The sequence below is a fragment of the Lates calcarifer genome, linkage group LG6 (genome assembly GCF_001640805.2).
Source record: "Lates calcarifer isolate ASB-BC8 linkage group LG6, TLL_Latcal_v3, whole genome shotgun sequence".
NCBI lineage: Eukaryota > Metazoa > Chordata > Actinopteri > Centropomidae > Lates > Lates calcarifer.
Window position 1 is genome coordinate 6,073,147 of NC_066838.1, and position 20,908 is coordinate 6,094,054.

At 43.9% G+C, this 20,908-nt stretch overlaps 1 protein-coding gene across 1 annotated transcript in view; it reads right to left on the minus strand.

Moving 5' to 3' along the window:
• The window catches only part of agrn (agrin), a 233,940-nt gene that overhangs the window by 38,261 nt on the left and 174,771 nt on the right, over positions 1 to 20,908 (minus strand). The window contains 10 exon segments of the mRNA XM_051071068.1: positions 234 to 356; positions 2,646 to 3,080; positions 7,351 to 7,456; positions 7,602 to 7,726; positions 9,385 to 9,528; positions 10,748 to 10,912; positions 11,455 to 11,574; positions 13,943 to 14,048; positions 14,834 to 14,976; positions 20,514 to 20,714. Of these exon segments, the coding sequence (XP_050927025.1) occupies positions 234 to 356; positions 2,646 to 3,080; positions 7,351 to 7,456; positions 7,602 to 7,726; positions 9,385 to 9,528; positions 10,748 to 10,912; positions 11,455 to 11,574; positions 13,943 to 14,048; positions 14,834 to 14,976; positions 20,514 to 20,714 (1,668 nt within the window).

Consider the following 20,908-nt stretch of genomic DNA (forward strand, 5'->3'; position numbering starts at 1 on the left):
TCTTCTTTAAAAAGTTCAATGACAGACACTCTCAGTGGAGATTTAAGCTTCTGTGACTCAGTGCACTGAAGTCAGAGAAGCAGCTAGTCTAGAGGTGATGTCAGGATTTCAACTCTCTCATGATATTTTATTACACAGTACCAACAGACAGGAGACAGAGGAGGAACAACAGGGTCATTATCAGGTAATCAGAGGGTAGCAAAAGTGTTTTGTGAGGGGTCATTTTGACTTACAGGGGCAGTTGGCGCCCTCTGGAGTGCTGGATGGTGTCTTGCCGTCAGGACAGCAGCCAAACTCTGTGTTGTCACAGGATGACCTGTCTTCAGTGGGTACAGTGGTGCTCGCCATTGTGGGACCTGCAGGTAATACACAAGGACTCATAATAATTCATGAAGCTTCAGAAAATGCATCAATTCAAACCAGCTTATCTCAGTAACCCAGGGGAGAGCTATTTTTTGAAATACTATTTAGGCGCTGGGGACAGGTAATGTCTCTGAGGTTAAAATATACAACTTCCTTAGTTTCTTCTCAACTCGCTCATGTTTCTTCTCAACTTGCTCATGTTCTTGCAGATGGTTTTGTGTTTTCAGTCTTCTGACCAGTGATTGGACACTAATAGAGGCATCTGTCAGGAGCGATTATATGGCATTTTCATGGGAATTGATTTTACACCTGGAACTCATTTTGTCAGGCAGAGAACACATAATGGGCACTGTTGCCAGTCATGTCACACACAGAGCACTTGAGATTGGATGGGGTGGACAGGGGGGGTTTTAACTGCTCACTGCTGATTGGCTGATGGTTTCCTTCAAGGCCTCCCAAGAGAAAAAAAAACATACAGTCGGTTGTGTTACAGTCACTGTATATCTGGCTATCTTGGGACATAAAAGACATAAAAGTGGCTGGGCTTTCTCTCTCTGAGTGTGTAACAGCAGCAAACCTCTGTCCTCTCTAATGATGGTACCGGTGGAGGGGGTGTCTTGGTTGAAGCGGTGCAGTTTATGGCCGCCCAGAGATTAGAAATAATCGTGGAGGCAAACAGCTAGCAGCTAAACAAGTCGTAAAGACGTCAGAGGCGAGGGACGTCCTGCTCAAGGACTCGCGGTCAAAGGATGCGAGAGGAGGGAGGAGGAGGTGGGGGTTTATAGGGCATCTGTTGGTGTGTGGTCTGCAGATTTACAGATGCTGAAGAGTAGAATGCTCGTGGTGGAAAGAGGGCAGCGCACAACAGCATGACTCCCGCGAGAGCCATGAGAATTGTCAAATAAATACACACACAGACACACACCAACATGACAACCAAAGATGAGTGCCGATTTCAACAGGGCATGGAACGTACAAACGCACACCTTTGACCTGCTCACATTTATACAGTCCGACAGTGATATGTGCACTTAGAGTTGGCAAAACTCAGTGACATAAAAAGAGGGAGATAAGAGTAAAAAAACATAACACACACACACACACACACACACACACACACACAAAGATAAGACTTCAACATACATACTGAATAAAACACATAAGCACATCTAAAAAAAAAAAGTGGAAACACAGATTATGCAAATTTTAATATCTATGTTGAAATCTGCACTGTACAGTATCCTAGTCTGCTCACACTACATCAGCACACATGCACAGTATAAAAAAAACATCCATCCATGCTTGAGTGCACATTAATTCACACACACATACGCACAAATACACACACACAGCCACAAGACACTGGGTCTCCTTGGCAGACAAGCTACATGCTCCTCGCGTCACCGAGTACTCTGGTCAGCCTCTGACAAGAGAATAAATCTAAGACTCAGGGAGAAGGGGAGGAGGAAGAGCTGAGGAAGAGCGCATTGGGGCCATGCTGTTCCATCAATCCTTTCCTGTTACGGTGAGCTGTCAGGCAAGGTGGATGGACGGATGGAAAACAACAACAGAAAAGGAAAAAAAAAAAGTTGTGATTGAAAAGTCTCAGTTATCCCTTGTTGTCCAAGTGGAGGCCCAGAAACCCCAGCTGGCTGTTACAGTCAGGAGGGCATGTCGAGAAAGATTTGAGACTAGTCATGTGACAAGGTACGCATCCTTCACACACACGCACACACATGCACACACACACACACACACACACACACTCATACCTCAACCCCTCAGTCACATCAGCCTGTCAAGTCAGGCTCCAGAGATCCCCAGATGTGGGCCAACAGTTTCATCTGGCCTGCCCAGAGTGTATTTTACAGAGCCTGGGTTTGTTTTGCTAGCTGTTGAGAGCAAGTGTGTTGGATGGAATGGGGGAAACGAGCATGGGTGACGTAGCAACAGTGAACCATGCAAATACATTCCTTTCTGTCTGAAATTGAGATATACATCTTATGCAAGTTGAAATGACACTAACAGCATCTGTTTACAAAGATTTGCCTGCCTGGCTTTGACATTTCTCTCCTCCGGCTGTTGCAGTCAGGAGGAGAGTACATAAATACAGAAGCCAGTGCTGATTTTAGTGTAACTTTCAATTAACAGATGATGGCATGAATGTGTTATGATGTCAGCTAAGAAGAGTCTGTGAGTTTGTCCAACCCCTTCTTAAAAAAATCCCCTCCCACAAACACCCAAAGCATTGTGGATAATGAAGTGAAAGAGCAGGGATTTACCGACAGGCTCCTCTGCCCCACTGGCTTCTGTTGGAACACCGCTACCCGCTTCCTCTTCCTGTTCCTCCTCCTCTTCGGTCTGGTCATCCCCACTTGGCTCTCCACTGCCTGAACCCTCAAAGGAGGAGGCTGCTGCGGAGGGGGCAGGGCTGCTGCGGGAGGAGGAGGTGGTGGCAGCGGTTGACTGCGGCGGCTGAGGCTGGGTGTGGATGGAGTGGTGGTGGTTTGCTCGGGCGCGGTTGTGGGTGGGGGTGGAAAAGGGGGTGGTGGCCGGAGGCCGCTCGGTGGTCTCTGTCTCGGCTGTCCTTGGAGGCGGGATGGCCCACACCATGTTTGGATGGAGGGGTGCGGCGGTGGTGATGGAGGCGGCAGTTGAGCTGGGGGTGGTGGTGAGGGGGTTGGGGGTAGTTCGCTCTGCCAGCTCGGAGATGGTTTCTGGTGGAGGGAAGGGCAGGAAGCAAGGAATGGATGAATGACTGAGCAAAGATGGAAATGTCTGATTTTGCTTCACCTAACTCCAACACATTCTCAAAATCACACCAAGGGAAATATAAACATCTTTAGCCAATAAAGCGTAACAAAGCCACTTAATGATTATTACAACCTCCTGTTGACAATAACTTTACCTCTGAATTAACTGAATGATTATGGCCTTTTAAACCTTCTAACCCTTTTCCCTGATGCACAATAATGTCATTATGAAATTACATTAAAAAAGAACCCACACATATGCTGGCTCCCTTTTGTAAATGCAACTTCTGATTAAAAACCCTGCAATGGATGAGATGTCAGGAATCTTTGTTTGACAAACCGTAAGTAATGAAAGCGCATCCATACACAGAGTGAATATGGGATATGCCAACAGATGACATACTGCATCCAGAGTTATATGCAATGCAGTGTGTTTTAGCTGCCGATGAGTTATGTTGCCCAGACAGGGTGAAACTACTCCAGTTGGTGTCAACGCATGGTGTGCGGTGTGTTTGTGCTTGTGTGTGAACACATATGGCATGCATTTGTGTGTACAGTATTCATGTTTGTGTGTTGCACGCATGCTGTGCCTATGCCTATGAATTATATATCCATATTCAAATGCTGCCCTCAAGTAGCAAAGCTTTAATCACCAACAGCCAGTGCCTCCGGTGATGAATGATTGATAGAAATGGGGCAAAAAAAAAAAGCCGGCTTTAACTCTGGCTTCAAAGACGGCAGACTGCTGCTTGCAGAGAGCATGAGCATCCATCAACGCCACCACAAACACTCTGCTGTCAACAGACGCACACAAACGCGCACACACACAGCAAAAAATCTCTCCAAATGAGGGAGAGAAGAGGCTCTCTGCAGAGACCATCATTACCAATGCAAAAAGCTCTGGTGCAATAGGACAAACTGTCTGTGATAAAAGAACGATAAATAGGACAAAAACTCCTGAGGGGGAGAAGTGAGTTGGCAGGGAGATGCTACGTAAGTGAGTCCTTCGGATTTAGCCGAGGCATGCAGGCGTGACAATACTGTCGTTCCTCCTTTACTTCTTTATGTCCCATGAGTATAGATGTGTGTGAGCATGTGGGTGAAATGAAAAGAAGATAAAAAAAAACCTATACCGTAGATTTGCGCCTCATTAGAATTCGCCTAACATTATGTGTAGGACTTAATTACACTGCTGTAATCGCCTATTTGATCTGCAATTATTCACCGAGGTGTGAAATGTGATACCTTCTGAGACGGCAGAAAGCCTGGGAGACCCAGAGGGTGTCAGCTTAAAGCTCGGCAGATATTTGTTGAGAGAGAGCTTTGGAGAGGAGTGTGTAGAATGGTGATGCTATCACCAAGAATGGTGGCATGCACTGCCTTTCCTCTTGGCTACACCTGTCAGTCAGGTGCCAAGCTTAGCGTCAGGTGGCTTGCTCCCTGGGAAGTGCCTAATGTGTGTTTGGGTGTGTGTGCATATCTCAAGCAGCGAGCTCCTGTGACATAGGATAAGGAAAGAAAAGAACACACATCTGAGAGAGCAAAGAAGGACCAGCAGTGCAGTCTGTTCAGCTGAAGCTTCTCTTAATCTGGTTTAACAGTCCATTTGCTTGTGTTTTTGCTTTTTTTCCAGTCCTGGACAGTCGTGTCACAGGGTGGGGAAGAAAAAAAAAATCGTTGTCATCTTGGCTTGTCTCAGCTGTGTAGTTATTGTTGAAAGGTGGTTATTAAGATTGTTTGTGGTGTCAGCTGCACTCAGTGAGGAGGAGGAGGAATCTGGATGAGACCAGGGGAGAAAGACAACAGAACCACAGAGCCAAGAAGAAGAAAATGATAGAGACAAACTGCCTAAAGAAAAGGGACTAAGTCAGAAAGAAAAAAAGAGGTTAACAAAGTAAGCAGTGTAAGAATATGGAAAGGCAAACAAAATGAGGGACTGAACAATGTGAGAAAAATTGCAGGACATGGAGGAGAAGTGGCGAAGGCAACAGAACCCTGACTAACACGTAGGCGGAGGGCTGCCAGTGCCATATGCTGGCACTCATTGCCAATTTGCCGCAAACCTACAGGTGATAACACCATATGGGAGAGGCAGGTCATTGCCAACTTGGTGGCCATTTTCCCCTGGTGCTAGAATTTGCTCATTGGTCCAAATGCCCTCCCTCTGGTGCTTGGTTCAGTGGCTCTTGCATTTTTTTTTGCTGGATTTCTCTGCTATCTCTTCATCTTTTGCTGAGACACAGCAAAGACGCCAGAAAAACTCCTCCCTATACTCTGTGTCTGTGCAGCCTTTTAGCTGAGAGACTTCAGAGAGAGCTGGGTAACATCACAGTTAGTGGCAAGTTCTCTGTCACAAGCAGAAAGATTTGAGAGAGCTTTTTCTGCAGGATTGTGAATTTTTCTTAGCCTGCCCATTAGTGGCAGACTGTGCAGCAGTAGTCACACTCTGCGGTATAATAAAAAGTTGCGACAGATCAATGATGTTAAAAAAAATCAATATTCGTTCATTTATATAAGCCCTTGGCAGTGTTCTCTTGTCAAACAGCACACAGCAGCTTGGTGAGCATTAGCATGCTACAGTGCTGAGGCCGGGCGTCTGGAAGCACTACATGTAAACAGTGGGAGGGAGGGCAGGCAGGGCTGCAGCGTGGTGAGGGGTGGAGGCAGAGCAAATGCTAATTCGCACCCAGCCACACGTGAAATGAGCTTGAGATCTAACCCCCGAGCCGACAGCAGCGGCGGAGCAGCTACCCGCGGTGCAACCGCATCCGGGAGAAGAAATTAAAAGATCCTCCGTGGCTGTCGGTGGGCCCGAGTGCTCGCCTGTCTGTTCCTTCCCTGAGGGTTTGATAGAGAAAGAGTCCGCTGTGAGGCGTCTTCCTGCCTTCTCTGTGCAGCAATGCTAGGTGAGGGATTACACACAACCCACATCTCTATTGCCAGGCAACAGAAGAATGTGAAACCAGACTGGATTTTGGCTCCTTTTGCTGGTAACCCACGGCACTGAATTTGTAATTACCAGATGTTCAGGGACTTATCAAAGCCTTGTTGATCTCTTGCTGAGCATATTTGTATTTTTTTTTATCTGTGTACCTGCAACTGCAATTCAACATAAACCATGCCAACAGCCTTGCCTCCTATGGATATGACCTAGTTTGGGTTTGACAAAGAGTACCCAAGGGAGATGGATGTAAAGGACTCTGCTTTTTTGTGACATAGTATTTGGTCACTTGATCTGTGTCCACTGAGCTATAAGGTGAATGAACATTTTTACACCCAAAAATGCTTGACACCTGGCAGTGGCTCATGGCCAGAGCCACACAGCTGGCACTCCTCTTCCCCGCTGCGCTTGCCGGCGGCATCTCTAGAACCCTGTTGTGACGCAAGCTGGCAGTGGGCGCAACAACTTCACTGTACATGAAAGCCACGGCCTTGGCACATGTCCTAGCACCTATTACATCGATCCAAACAATGTCCATCAGCATCTGGACCAAGGGCCAAGAGCTGTACCTTTTACTTGGTACACATGTGCTCTACATCCAAAATCATACTGAAACAGCACTGTGTTCCTGCCAGCATAAAGCTGCAAAGGGAATGACGCATTTCCCAACAGGGGGGTTTGAAGATGAAGCCAAATCCCGAGAAGGCAAAGAGGAAGTGTCACTGCTATCTTGTGGGATTGCACAGCTCAGACTCAAGTCAAACTGCAGAAACCTGGGATTTAAAATCTTACAGTATTTCATTCTGTCTTATTCTAATGTTCCTCGAGTGTGGCACATAATTTTGCTCTCACCTGACAGTCCATGAGAAGAAGACAGGTCTTGTTTTACTGTACTCTGTGTACTCAGTGAAATGAACTACATATTTCCTATTGGACAATCAAAATTATGGAGCTTTAAAAACGGCAGTATTAGAAACAATGAAAAGCAAGAAGAGAATACAAATGAGTCCTAACATGTGACTTTGATCTGATCCACAAATCAGAAATGTGTGTCTTGAAATAAACTACCTAGATTTAGCCTAACCTCAAATGAGAATCACTGCTCAGACTGCTATTATGTGCAAGTAGTTGCTGTGACTTTACTTTCTGAGACAGAGAGATGGATAGGAGGGGAAACAGCAGGGGGGAGATAATTTGATGCCCACGGCACTGCTCATTATCTTTTGATCGGGGCCTGACAACAGTTGGCCATCCGTGCGACGTGTGATGCATGGAGGCATGGATGGGGCTCACCTGTGCACTGTCCGAAGTGTTGCACTGTGATGTCCTTGTCTTGCCTACAGGCTATGGTCCTCAGCTGGCACTGGTCAGCATAGGTCACCCCATCTGAGCCACACACCTGCTCCACAGTGACAGAGATGGAGAGTGGGGAGATTGGAACACATGTTAACTCCCTTCAGGCCACAGAAACGACTTTCTGTTCATGCTGAGCTGCAAACTTGTAGATCAAAACTACTTATTTCTTACATGTAGATAGTTCCCACCTTAGTTTTGTTTTTCTCATCGCAGTCAGGTGAAGGGCACTCACAGTGTGCTTGGCCATCCACTTCAATGCAAGTAGCCCCAAAACTGCACACTAACTCTTCACATGAAGTCGGAGCCTCGGGACCTGTGGAAGACGTGGGCTTGTGTGGTTATCCTTTCTACACAGTCCTATACTCATACAGTTTAGAGCAAAGGAGAAGAGGTGCTTTATGAATTCTGATTGTGGCAAATGTGAAGCTAAATTAAAAGTTAAATTTGCATGCATATCTAATGTTTCACAATTACAGAACTCTTGCTTACTTTTATTAAGTAAGCAAACGTTCTGCTTGTTTAACAGCCATTAAATTGGTTTCTCAAAATCTGTAAAGCATGATAAAATATGAATGTAATCAAACAAAAATAAATGTTTTTTGAGTCCTTTCCACATTCATTTACACATTGTATTAATAGTTCAGCTGTTGTTGCTTAAAATCTTATTCCACTTTTTTGTTTTTTTTGTATACCAAAGATTATGATTAGGATGAAAAATGTACAGAACCCCACCTGGTTGAGACTCTCCCTCTGTCTAAAACTGTGTATTGGCTTGCTATGGAATAGTGGTAGCTCTAGTAGTAGTAGATAGGGTGCTTCTGAGGTAACCTAGCACTGAGCCACAACCCCGACACCTCTCACCTCAGCAGCTACTGAATGATAGAAAACTGTGTGTAGGAGTTGGGAACAGACTGAAAGGTTGTATTTCATTACTCCTCTAAATGAGTCTGGTGTTTTCAGTCTTTCTGCCACCACAATACAACAGTGGTAATATAATCATATAACTGCCTAGTTACTTGGCTTAGTTACTTACACAGCCTGATTTATTCTCAGTTTCATAGAACACAGCATTTTCTCTAAACTGCTTTACCGCAGTAAAATGAGTATGTTTCGAGTTGTGTAAAGGTGTGCACTCAGGATATTCTGGCTCTGACGTGTTTTTTTTTTGTTTTTTGTTTTTTTCACAGAGCTCTCCTGAAGCTCTACAAAGGAGCGTTTGAAGCTTTGGAAGTTGCCGCAGCAGGAGCTGCAGCCAGGGAGCCCACCATCCACTGGCCAACTGTAAGTGAGGGGTCCTCACATTGTTACGACATCACAGAGGCTTAAAGTACCCCACACCCCTTGGCTCCTGCTTTCATGTGCTACCACCTCTCAGTATCTTGTCTTTTCATCTCGCAGGGTGTGTGGCAGAGTGCCCCACCACTGTGCCGGGATTGCTGGCTTCATTAAGCGTTTGACTTCCAGTCGATATCTGATGGTGCATCTTAATCAAGGAGCTGCAGGCCCCCACAGCAGGAACTTAACTTTCTTTCAACCTGCTTTTTAGCTTGTGCAACCACAGGGGCTGTTTTCATTATTAATAAAGTGTAATCAATAGTCCTCATGCAGGAGTACCATACACATTCAAGCGAATGATCTAAAATGGAATATGATGTAGAGAAAATAAAATATCAATATGCAATATATCATACACATGTCATTTGTACTCTCAAGTATATTGCTAATCACTATCGATTAACTGCCCTGCAGCCATTTCTTCCTGTGCCAATAAACCAGATGGATGTGAAGAGCAGACAGAGAAAAAACTGGCAGCTGCAAGGCTGATCCATGGCTCAGACGAGTGACAGAAAAACACTTAAGAATGATAGAGAGAAGCTGGGACGAGAGAGAAAAATAAATGTGAGTGTGTTTGAGTGTGTTTGTGTGGTTTATTAACGCTCCACTGGTTGCCTTGGTACTCTCTCTTATTACCTTTGTCGCAGCCATTCATGCCCATCTTGCTTCCATCTGGACACACGTTGCACTTCATGCCCTTCACTCCCGTCTTGCAGGAACACAGACCCGACATCTGCTCGCAGTCGTCCCGGACGGAGCCTGTGGCATCGCAGTTACATGCTGCCATGTAGAGGTAGAAGAAAAAGAGAAGAGAAAGATTGATGAGAAAAAATTATCAAATCAGGACAGTGACAGGAAGAAGGATTAGAATCACCTGTTTTATACTGTATAATGTACAAAGTGTATTTGAGGCGACCTCAGCCTCTGAACCCTGCTTCAGAGATATAGTTGTCTAAGACTCAAGGGCTGGGAACAGTTCACCCAGCCTTAGCGCTGAGAGAGGAGAGGAAGGGGGAGGATGAGTATGTAACAGAAACTCAAGAAAACAACCGTAGGGAAGGACATCAACCCCATCATGTTCCTAGAATCCATGATGTGTGTTTTTTTTTTTCCTCCTCTCCTGCTGAACCTGGTATTGGTGTGCAGTGCGCTGTCTGCTTGCTGTGGATAAACCTTGTTAAGGTCAGGCCATGGGTGAGGCACCTGCAGGCATCCTGCTGTTGACTGAAAATGTTCTCCGGCTTTGAAAGCGTATGTCCTATGATACCTCAGCGGCAGGGTACGAGCTGGTCACCATATTGCATTACACCAAGACAAACAAGGGGCCATGACCCCAGTCTTCACTTGAATACAAATGAATACAGTTCATTCAATTCAGTCTTGACGGGACTAAAGGACACAAAGACGACCATCAAATTATAGTTTAGCTGGTTGTTTTTCCAGGACCATTTTTTCGCTGTTGCTTTGGATACAGTAGTTTTAATATATATTATTTTTGTCTTTGTTACAGAGCAGTTTCAATGAAAACTGTCTATAGAGAGGTCTATGAATCATCTAGAATAACTGGGACATTGTTGTTGGACACAATGCTGCTGATGTTATTTTTTTTAAATTTCATTTTTCAATGCTTTGATGACAAACTAAAATAAACTGAACAAAACTTCCGTCTACTCTGTATGTACAGCTAGTGCATGTATGTTTGTCCAGGAAGAGTGATCCCTCCTCTGTTATTCCTCCTCAGGTTTCTTCTTTTTTTCCGCTGGTTAAGTTTTTGAAAAGCCCTCTGAAGCAAATGTATGATTTGTAATTGTGAGCTATATGAATAAGACAAACTTGGGAAACAGGTATCTCAAAACCAAAACTCTCTGCATGGCTAGATAATGCTTGAGGTAAGTGACCTTTTAACAAACGACTCCTGCTACTCTTGAAATTATGTAACCGTACAGGACGAGTACATCTGCACAATCAACAGCACAGTGGCAAAGACATGATTGCTTACGTGTGCAGCCGCTCATGTTCTCCGTCACAATGCCACGGAAGTTCCAGAAGCCCGGCTCACAGCGGTCACACTTCTGTCCCCCGACCCCTGGCTTACAGGAACACTGACCGGTGGTCGGGTCACATGTCCTCTTGTAGGAGCCATAGACGTTACACTGACAGGTACCTGAGGAGAAGAGAGACCAGTTGATAGCCCCAATTGTTATATAGCTTACAACAGTTGAATACTGCTTACTATGATGGATACCCTGTATTAAAGATTTATACCAGGATCAAATGTTGGACAAGGCCTATTCCACAAATAAAGAAAATAGGATAAAGTGTGCTTAGGTGAGTTTCTTCTTTACTAAATCTCTGTATATCCTTCTTGCATTTCTTCCATCCATACTGTATTCCCTAGTTAACAGCTTGATGCAGCATTTTGTCCTCCATCTGTGTGCTATCAATCCTCAAGATCATCAGATGAAGAGATTTTTCTGTTGATACAGTGCAACATTATCATAATTATTCCTTGGATTAAGATGAAACGTTTTCAGCTCTGCAACTTTGGAAGTGTAATTGCAGTCAAGGACAAAAAGCCCCGTATGCTGAAATAGCCTGATAGTATCAGTATCAGTACAGGTTTTTTTTGGTTTTTTTGAGTGCACGTAGCAAACTCAGGACACATCAGAGGTGAAGGGTCAGAGTGGGACGTAGAAGAGGACTTACTGGGACATCCAGCCAGTCCGACTCCTAAGGCAGCCGTCATGTTGTCGGAGCAGCAGCCGTACACAGACAGACTGCAGTGCTGGGGTGCTGTCAGCTCAGGCAGAGATGTGGCTGAAATCACTAATGAGGTAGGAACAAAAAAGGAAGGGGAGATGGGAGATGGCACAAGTAGAGAGAGAAGAACACCAACATTTGAGTGATTACTGTGGGGAGGGGTTTGGAGGGGAAGGTTTAGACGACACAATCTTGGAGCAACATGTAACTTTTTGCCAACAATGAGATTGGCTTGAGGGGCAGAGGTGGAGAGGCTGGCAGCCGGCTTCAAGATAACAATTCTATTTTGTACTTTTTCCACAATAGCTCAAAATCAGGGGGAAATGATGCTATTACCTCCAGTGAAAACAAACAATGGCATTGCTGGTGAATGTGCGGGAGCTGACATTTACCACCTACTAGGAGGCATGTTCTCTTCATTTGTTCTTGTCTAATATTACGGAATTGTGCTGCCGCCCTACAACCTTCCAGGAAAAAATAAATAAATAAAAAGCCCACTGCATAATGTGAAGGAATGTGCCAAGCAGTTTCTGCTTGTGCAGTGTGTGGAGAGCTCCTTTGTCTAAGGATGCACCAGCCCTCATACTAGTGTGACAGATCTGAATACAGAACTACATTCAACAAAATAGAAACAAATGTGTTCCCAAAACCTGGTGCTTCTCCAGAAATCGGAAGAGAATAACAAAACATACAGTGGGAGTCAGAGGGGGTTTGTTTAATGGCCGAGGCAAAAATATCATTGTTCGAATTCTCTCCAGGCTTTGGAGTGAAAAGTAAAGTTGCAGAGATAGAAAGCAGAAATCTTTCCCTCCCTTTTTTCTCTGTCTCTCTCTATTCCCCTCCCGATCTCTTTTTCTTGTGTTGCTCATTTGGAGTTTGGAGGCTGGAGATACAGGGGCCATAAATCACAATGTTACTGGTGTGGATATGAGCCTCAGCCTAATGGTGATGACTCGGCTCACTCTTTTTTCCAGTGCTTTCCCACTCCAGAGATGGGCTTTGGACACAGTTCATTTACCTTGCCACTTTCCAGTGCTCCATTCAGCTATCTGTACTGAGCCTATTAGGACAAGGAGAACTTTTAATTTCATATGTTCTTCCACCCTTCAAGGGTTTTTCCTCTTCAGTGGCCATTGTCCAGCACAATGCAGTTCACTGTGACGTTCAATATTACCCTCATGTTTTCAAGGTCTGCTGCAGTGATTGGAGCTAGCCTTTTATATTCCCGCAAGGGCACATCTGCACGTGTTTACTTGTCTAGTAAACCAATAAGTATTTCTTTCTTTGGATTTTACCAAAATCCCTGACCCAGATTTGAGTTTGCAGACAGCTACAAAGGATGGTTTGAAGAGCTATGAGAGGCAAACTTTATGTGCATGCAGCAGATGATACTGTTGGCACCACATACAGAGGAGTTAAAGTTTTTCTAAATCAGAAGCTCTGGAAAACAAAAAGGTTTCTCACATGCTCCGCTGGTAAGAGGTAGCATGTTTTGATAAGTTTCTGGAGTTGAGGTCAAATAAAGTTTCTCCTTACATGGCTAATGTGGAGGGCAGTGAAATTCCCCAAGATCTGAGTTTTTCCAATAGCCAATAGGAGAGGCGAGCCCATAGAGGGCTCTTCAAAAAAGGATTGATTATCCATGGATGGTAGAGAAGCGTGACAGTCAGTGCCCAAGGAGGCCAGCTTAGGAAGGAGAAGAATCTGCAGGGATGTGTGTGAAAACACTGGCAGCTCCCTCATTCTCACTCTCTCTTCAACTCTCTCCATCCTCCTCTTTTTTAGACCCACAGGGAATCAAACAGGCCGGAATGATCACACAAAATCCCTTAAGTGCCTTTTGCTCTGCTCTCCGGCCTGAGCTAGTAAAATGTTCTTCATTTAACACAGCCATGGAGAGGAGGAACTAACGAGGAACTACTTAACCACTAATCTGACTACTACTCTTTCTGATAAATGCTATTCATTTACATACAAAGAGAGTGTTTTTATATTAAAGTAAGTAGGGTAGCGTGGTACCCTGAGGGTTAAAAAGCAAGCCTGTGAGCACAAGTTTAATGGTTTAAATATTCAGGATGTCTGGGAAGGAGAAATGAATCATTGTTGCTATATTGCTCTGCGCACTAGTCAGCCTCAGAGGACCGGTCAGTTTCCAGATATATGCCTGTTGAGTGAACTTTCCCAGAGCAAATTACACAAACATACACATGATATTTAACCATGACCCTCTTTACTTCATTTGCTTATGGCCAAAGTTGTCACACTGCAGAGACAGCAGCAGAACAGCCAGAATCATATTCCAACTAACAGACTATTACTACCCCATCAATGGGTGAAATGAGTGGAGAAATGGGATGTCAATGACAATGAGTCTTGGTGAGGGCGCTTCTGCGCACTGCAATGACATAAACTCTGAGTGGTGTGATGTACCGACCTGCACAGGGTCCCTGATTCTGAATCAACAAGTGCTCTTGTTTCTCACATCTGGCCTTCTTCAGCTCACACTCGTTGCTGTAGTTTTTCCCATCAGAGCCACAAACCTACAAAAGAATCACAGAAAGTTGAGTGCTGCGCAATATATGCTCCCACTGTTCACAGGCTTATGGAATATTTACTATGTGTATTAGTGTGGCATTTGATATTTGAGATGTGAAAATTAATTTTTGCAGTAGTTTGATTTAAAAAGACATATGTACTGTATAAAGTTAAGGTACTGTCAACTGGAATGTCCAACACATTCAGGGACAGTTGATTGCATTTTAAAGAGTTTTTATTTATTATTTATTTCAATGTCCACAGGTATGAAATATATCTGCATTTTAAAGACACAACACAGTCAAAGTTCCAGAGACATAAGGAAAAGAGCACAGGTAGTGTAAAAACTTTTCATGGATTTTGCCGCTGTTATTGTTTTTTTCCTTTTTCCTTGTTTTTTTTTTCCTCATGAAGGTTTTCATTATGCTTTCAATGAGAGTAATAATCTTATCACAGAGTCAGTGAGCTATATGTAGGGTACATCTGAAAACCAAGGAACACCAAGGAAAGCTGTTCATGTTTGCAGCATAATCACAAATATACAGACACATATCACCTAGATTGCTTTTGATGAAGTTATATGAATAGCTTTTCAATATAATTTCTAAACTGACTTACATCTACCCCTGATGACCTGTGGGTATACAGCTATAGAAAAGAATAAGTCAACAGCAGTGTGTGTCTGGTGTTTCCAACTTGTTATTACTCTGAGAAAAGCTTTTTGACACAAACTGCATCAATTGTGTTTTAAGGATTAAACCATGTGAGTGGGTTTTGAATACAGCCATACCGGGTTGTGAGGCACACTTTGGCAGGTGAAGTCACAGACGCAACGGTCCTCCTCTGCATCCTCATCCCACGAGCCTCCAAACATGCGGCAGCGGTCCTGTTCACAGCTCTCTACGCCTGAGCCTGACCCTCCTGAACCACAGTCTGCATAATGCACACGTACACAAAATAATTAATAAAATACACAAACACACAAAGGAGATGCCCCTTCATCAGTGCATCAGATGGAAACAGTGTCCTAGTTTCATTTCTCCTTCAGTTAAGGCTACATTTCTACTTTTTTTGAGCATCACAAAGTTAAGATAATTTACATTTCCCTCACGCTGGTTGCAGGGAGAGGGAACCAAAGGCACTGCTAGAACAAGATAATGACCCACTGTAGTGAGGGCAAGAGATTGACTAAATAAATTAGACACAACATCTCTGCACCACCAGTGAGGCATCCTTTTCATTTCAATTAAATCAAAGACAAAAAGGGGAGGGAGTTATTAACGCTGGTCTCCAAGTGCGCAGAGAGAATTGGTGGCAAGGCCTCCTTTATGGGTGCCTGCTTCCTCATATGAGAATGCAACTAATTGCAAAGTGTTCTGTAAAATCTAATTATCTCCTGAGACTTTAAAGAAAGTTCTCCCAGAGAAGCTTTAACTGCGACCCTGCAAGGCCTTTTATTTGTTCCAGAAGTGCACTTCTCTCGACTGAAGCAAGAGAGCTGCTCAAGTTGACCCTCTGTTCTTGGTAAAATAGAGTCCCATAATCATTGTCCAAGATTTGTGCTTTCACCAAAATGTTCTCATTGTTGGTCTGATGTGCAAACTTAAGCACAAGGTAAGGAATCCAAGGCTTAAAAGAGACACATGAAGGGGAAAAAAATATCCAGCAGGACTGTTTGGAATTTCATTTATGAAAAACAAATTGGGGGCTGTTGCTGAGTGCAGGCAAAGAAAGGGGGAGGATCCTGCTTTTGAAGTTGCAAATTTCACCTACAGTGGAACTCCTGAGGGAGATTAGGTGAATGTGTGTGAAAGCAAAGAATGAAAGCAGTCAGCACGAAAGATGGAGAGAATGTCAGACAGAGAGAGAGGTACCCTGGGGGCTGGCAGAAAGTTCATTTGCAACAAATTTGTTATTCAAAAAAGGAATGCAGTCCAACTAAAAGCTCCCAGCACAGCTGAAAGACTGGAAAAAAAACACATCAGGTAATCAAAGTGTTTCTTCCTCTTCCTGTCTACTTTTAGAGCTCATTCAACTCTCTGTATTGATGCACCACCTCTAATGGTGAAATCAATGTTGAAGTGATGGAAGTGCCACTTAGCATAACCCATCTTCTTAAGTAGATTATGGAGCAGGTCACAGTGCAGGGGAGGGGCTGGGGCAGATGAAGTTCTGCCCCGCTCTTTGATATGGGTCATCAGCAATGGGATGCGACAGCTTTCAGTGGTCGATACAGTGGGGAGAGGGGAGCTTCACTCCATTAGCTGTGGATACAACAGTGGAGCTGGAGCTTTGTGTAGTTTCAGATGCCACATTGCCCACAAACATCACAACTTATTAAGGACTCACTCTGTCTCCATTCTAAACCAGGAGAAACTCTGATCCTAATCCTTTCGCTTGAATTTCCTGTTGTAGCTTATCGATTGTGAGCCACAGTCTGAGTTTAACATAACATTTTGTGATTGGGGATAATGTGCTGGTTAATGGCTTTCAAACTGCCGCTGACAGTATTGCAGGTATTTGGCTTCAGATGTCATCTGAAAAGCAGAAGTCAGCTGACTCCAGAACAGTTCAGAAACAGAAATAATAAGAGCGGAGACACTGGCAGCTGGCCACCTGTACCTGTGTACTGTATGCCAGCTCAGCAAGACACAGTAAAAGGGAAATGCAGGAGCAGCCAATTCATATTCCACTCATGCCCTCTTACAGAGACAAGATAAATAAATAAAAGAGGTAAGACATTAGAATGGAATAAATAAAAGTGGAGGGCGAAGGAGGGTCCTAATTAGGTGTTGCTCTTTGATGTGCCCGCCACCCGCACTGCCTATGAACCTTTCAATTAACACATCCCCAGCTAAGATGGCTGTATCAGCTATTCTCTCTGCACTGCCCATCCGCTCCTTTTTACTCAATCATGTCAGAAGCCTGAGTCTATTTAGCCAAGGGAGCTCCATTAGGAAGACAGAATTCAGTGGCGGTGAGAAGAAAGGAAATGAATAGCGTGAGAATAATGTCCATGCAAGACAGAGGAAAAAAAACATTACAGGGGTTTGACAGTGGAAATAATAGGAGAAGTGATGGAGAAGACGCTATTGTCAAAGCTGTCTAGAAGTGTGTGTTTAAGAAAGCAGGGAGAGAAGAAGAAAAGATGAAAATAGTAGAGGATAGGCAGGAGAAAATGTGTGTGAGGGATTGAAGCCTGAAGATGTTTGGTCAACCAGATTAGCAATGTCAATATCAGTGACTCCAGGAGCGACCAATATTATTATTGTACCTCTGATTTCATGACCTTAGTGAATGTCAAAATGGACATCGATCTTTCAAAACAATCCTCCCTCACTGTGGAGTGTGCCATGGCACAAGATACGAAAATGACAACGGCATTTGCTGAGGGCATGGCGTGGAACGATATGCCTTTGTTTTCGCTCCATCTATCAGTCCCTTGTACAACCTGCTCTTAAAGGATGTGACAGTGAGTTTATCTAAATAAAGTTCCCATAAGATAGAGAGGCATGGAACGTCACGCCAGGTGGAGAGAAGGGATGGGGTGTCTGGAGATGGCAGAGGGAGAAAAGAAGTTTTGTTGCCTCAACAGACGGTTCCAAGCCATGTGATGGATGGACCATAGCGTAAAAATCCGCTGATCTCACTCCATTGAGCTCCTGCCCCACCTAGCCACCCACTTGGCTTATTTTTTTTTACACCCTTTCATGTAATTTTATTTTATTGTTTTAGATTTCTTGATCTGACCTGTGTGATATGAGGAGCAGGGCGTGGACTGTGCATCACTGCGTGATCCCACACTCATAATCTTGTTTATTAAATGTCTATTCAATTAAAACGGGCCTGGGCCCCTGTAGGTGATACACTGCTCTCAGTTGCCACTTTGTCAGTGTCGAGAAAAGGAGCTGAGGCCAGGCCTACCCGAGTGTGAAATTAAACAGGTGATAAATTTCCCTGTATGGCCAACAGTGGGAACACTGTCATTTTTCATTACTGCTAAATAAAAGGCGGGAGAAAACAACTTCCATTTTTATGCTCTGTGGCCCCCTCCCCCCAACAAGACTAATGAGGACGGTTTTTAAGTCAGGTCTACGTAAGTGAATAAATCACATGTTCACTTCCTCTCCTGGCTTATCTTAGATATGAAGTATTGAGTGGGGGGTTGTGCACACTGGTGATGTAGAGCTTTACTGCTGTCTACAATAGAGCCAGAAAATACAGTCTTTGGTCTTATATTGTGTGACAGGGTGCTGTATTACACAATATATACTCCTAATTTTGCCAGAACCTACCACCCATACATCTAGGAGGAGGTGAATATATCAACAACAACTCCTTTTTATGGTATGAAGCTGAAGAAAAGTATCTCCCAGACAAACACAAATATTCCAAGGCAGAAAACAGCAACTTGGTTTTAGTCATTTTACAATCACAGCAGACTTCCTGTGGAGGGTCCAGTTCAGATTCGAGGAGGCTGAAAGGACTGGGGACAGAGCCTGCAGAAAAACAACAGGACTAGTGGACGCCCCTAGGGTGAAATTTATTGATTTCAGACATCCCCATCTCCACCCCTATCTGTGAAAGTATCGGTACCCCTTTTGTCAAGAGGCACAATTTTGATGTAGAAGAGTACAAAATGGAGAGAGACATGAGTGGGTGGGATGGCAGGGAGCGAAAAAAAGAGATTCTATTGTGTAAGTCTGATGGTTTTCTCTGAAACAAAATGAGCAAGTGATGGAAAAAAGGAGAATGTTCAGAGACAGCAGGAGAGAGGGGGAATAAAATAGAAAAACTAAGCCATCAGGCAGCACAAGCAAAGCAATGCCCTTGGGTAGGCAGAAGAGAGAATTTTTGCCTGATACCAGACAACCAAAAGACAATGAGGACAGAGCGTGTGCGGATGTGTGGATATATGTGTGTGTAGTGACAGTAAGTCTGTACTGCGGGCATACAGTTTCACATTTTTTCATGCTCCACATACAAAAAAGGTCACTTGTCTCAGTCAATGAGATGATGTTTAATCGACCACAAGAAGCTTTGGTGGCACCGTTCGGTTCACAGTCCTGGGGCCAATATGATAGACAATGGTAGAAAGGAAAAAAAAAAAGAAAAAATGAAAAGAAAGAAACACCCCTGGCTAGCAATCAAAATGGAAGTAGATTCCTCCCATCTCTATTTGCTCTGTCCTCAGTCTACCCCCTCTTTTCTTCTCTCCAGCCATCCCTCCTGCTGGCAGGTGTAATCTGCTCCCCTTCACACCTTGTCAGAGGATGACTATGTTCGCTGTGACGACCCACCAGCCACAGGGGAGCAGTATCACTGCTGTCTGCATGACAACCAGAGGTTGGCGTGCTGCTCCCTCCAGAGTTGTCCCCAAGACAGGCCGAGCGAGGGACTGTGATACCCTGCCTTGGTCTGTCAGCGCTGATCAAGATATGATTTGCACGGTGAATTAGATCTCATTTATTCAGACTGTGGGGGAACGACAGAGCTACAGGCGTAGAAATCAGGGATACTCACATTAAGTGCCATCGGTCACACACTTAAAAGCATAATTGGATAGCAGGGCTTGATAAAACATATACTGTAAATTCTGAGATATAAGCTGGTATTCAATAGTTATGAAAACAGCCCCTAATAAAAGCCAAATGAAAATACCTGAGCTATCAGGACTCATATGGTAAAATCTGGCAAATGTACGTGATGCCCACCAGTCTGCTGAGATTCTCTTTTTAACAGAAATATTGTTCTCGTTCACTAATATACCATCATAACTTAAGATTTGCTATTCTTCAGTGTGAAACTTCCTGCAGATATTTCACATTAACAGCCTGCGAGTGAAATGGAAGTTCTGCTGTATATATACTGCTGGAAAGCTAATATGAAAATGAGAACATTTAATGTTACATTTAACTTTTAATGTATCTGTACAGTTTCATTGACAGTAGCCTCTTAGCAAATTAAAGAATGGCAAAATGGGATCAATTGTAACTGATTAGTTTTAATTTAATCGGCTTCCATGAACAACAAACAGCAACTGCAACTAATAAGAAGCAGATCAGAAAACGGGGAAGCTTCTTACGAACTCAGGTCTGTGTGCTGTTGAGGTAAATAAAGAACCTGGTCACTGACTGAGAGGAAGTGGAGTATGAGATGCACTGATAAATAAACCACGACAGCTAAAGCATGAAAGCATTATCGTTTCTAAAATGTACAGCTGACCTGAACCTAATCACCCAGAAGCCATTTCTATTCCTGTAACAGTTTTTTTATGCACATGCGGTATAACTTTCACTTCATGTTTTGCTGTGTTAGCCTGTTGGCATGCCGCTGGTGGCATATGCAGCCATTATGAAAATCCACAGATGACTGAATGTTGTATCACAGGTCAGTTGATAAAGATAATTACACCATTTCAATGGCCGATTGGTTAACATAATTACACCATTTCAAAGTCTATTTCCTACCTTCATCACAGCTGCCGGGCTTTGTCACATCAATTCTCCTCTTCTGCATGCAAGAAGACATGCGGAGTTCACACTTGTTGTTGTAGGTGGTGCCATCACTTCCACACACCGGGGAGAAGGCCTCGTCTGAGCACTGTGGGCACTCACACTTATTCTGGACACACCGGGCGCCCCAAGCACAAACAGTGCTGCCGCATGTTTCTGTATTACACACACACAGTAGAGGGACAGGTCAGAACATGATGGATCAGTGCAAAAAAAGGGAAATATTCATGGGGCTCTTTTGATGGATTTCATTCACATCAGAACTTAAAATGCATCTCTGGAATAGATGTTTAAATGAGATTTTTCTTTTTCTTTCCTAACTGTCACACATGCCACGTTCTCTTGTAATA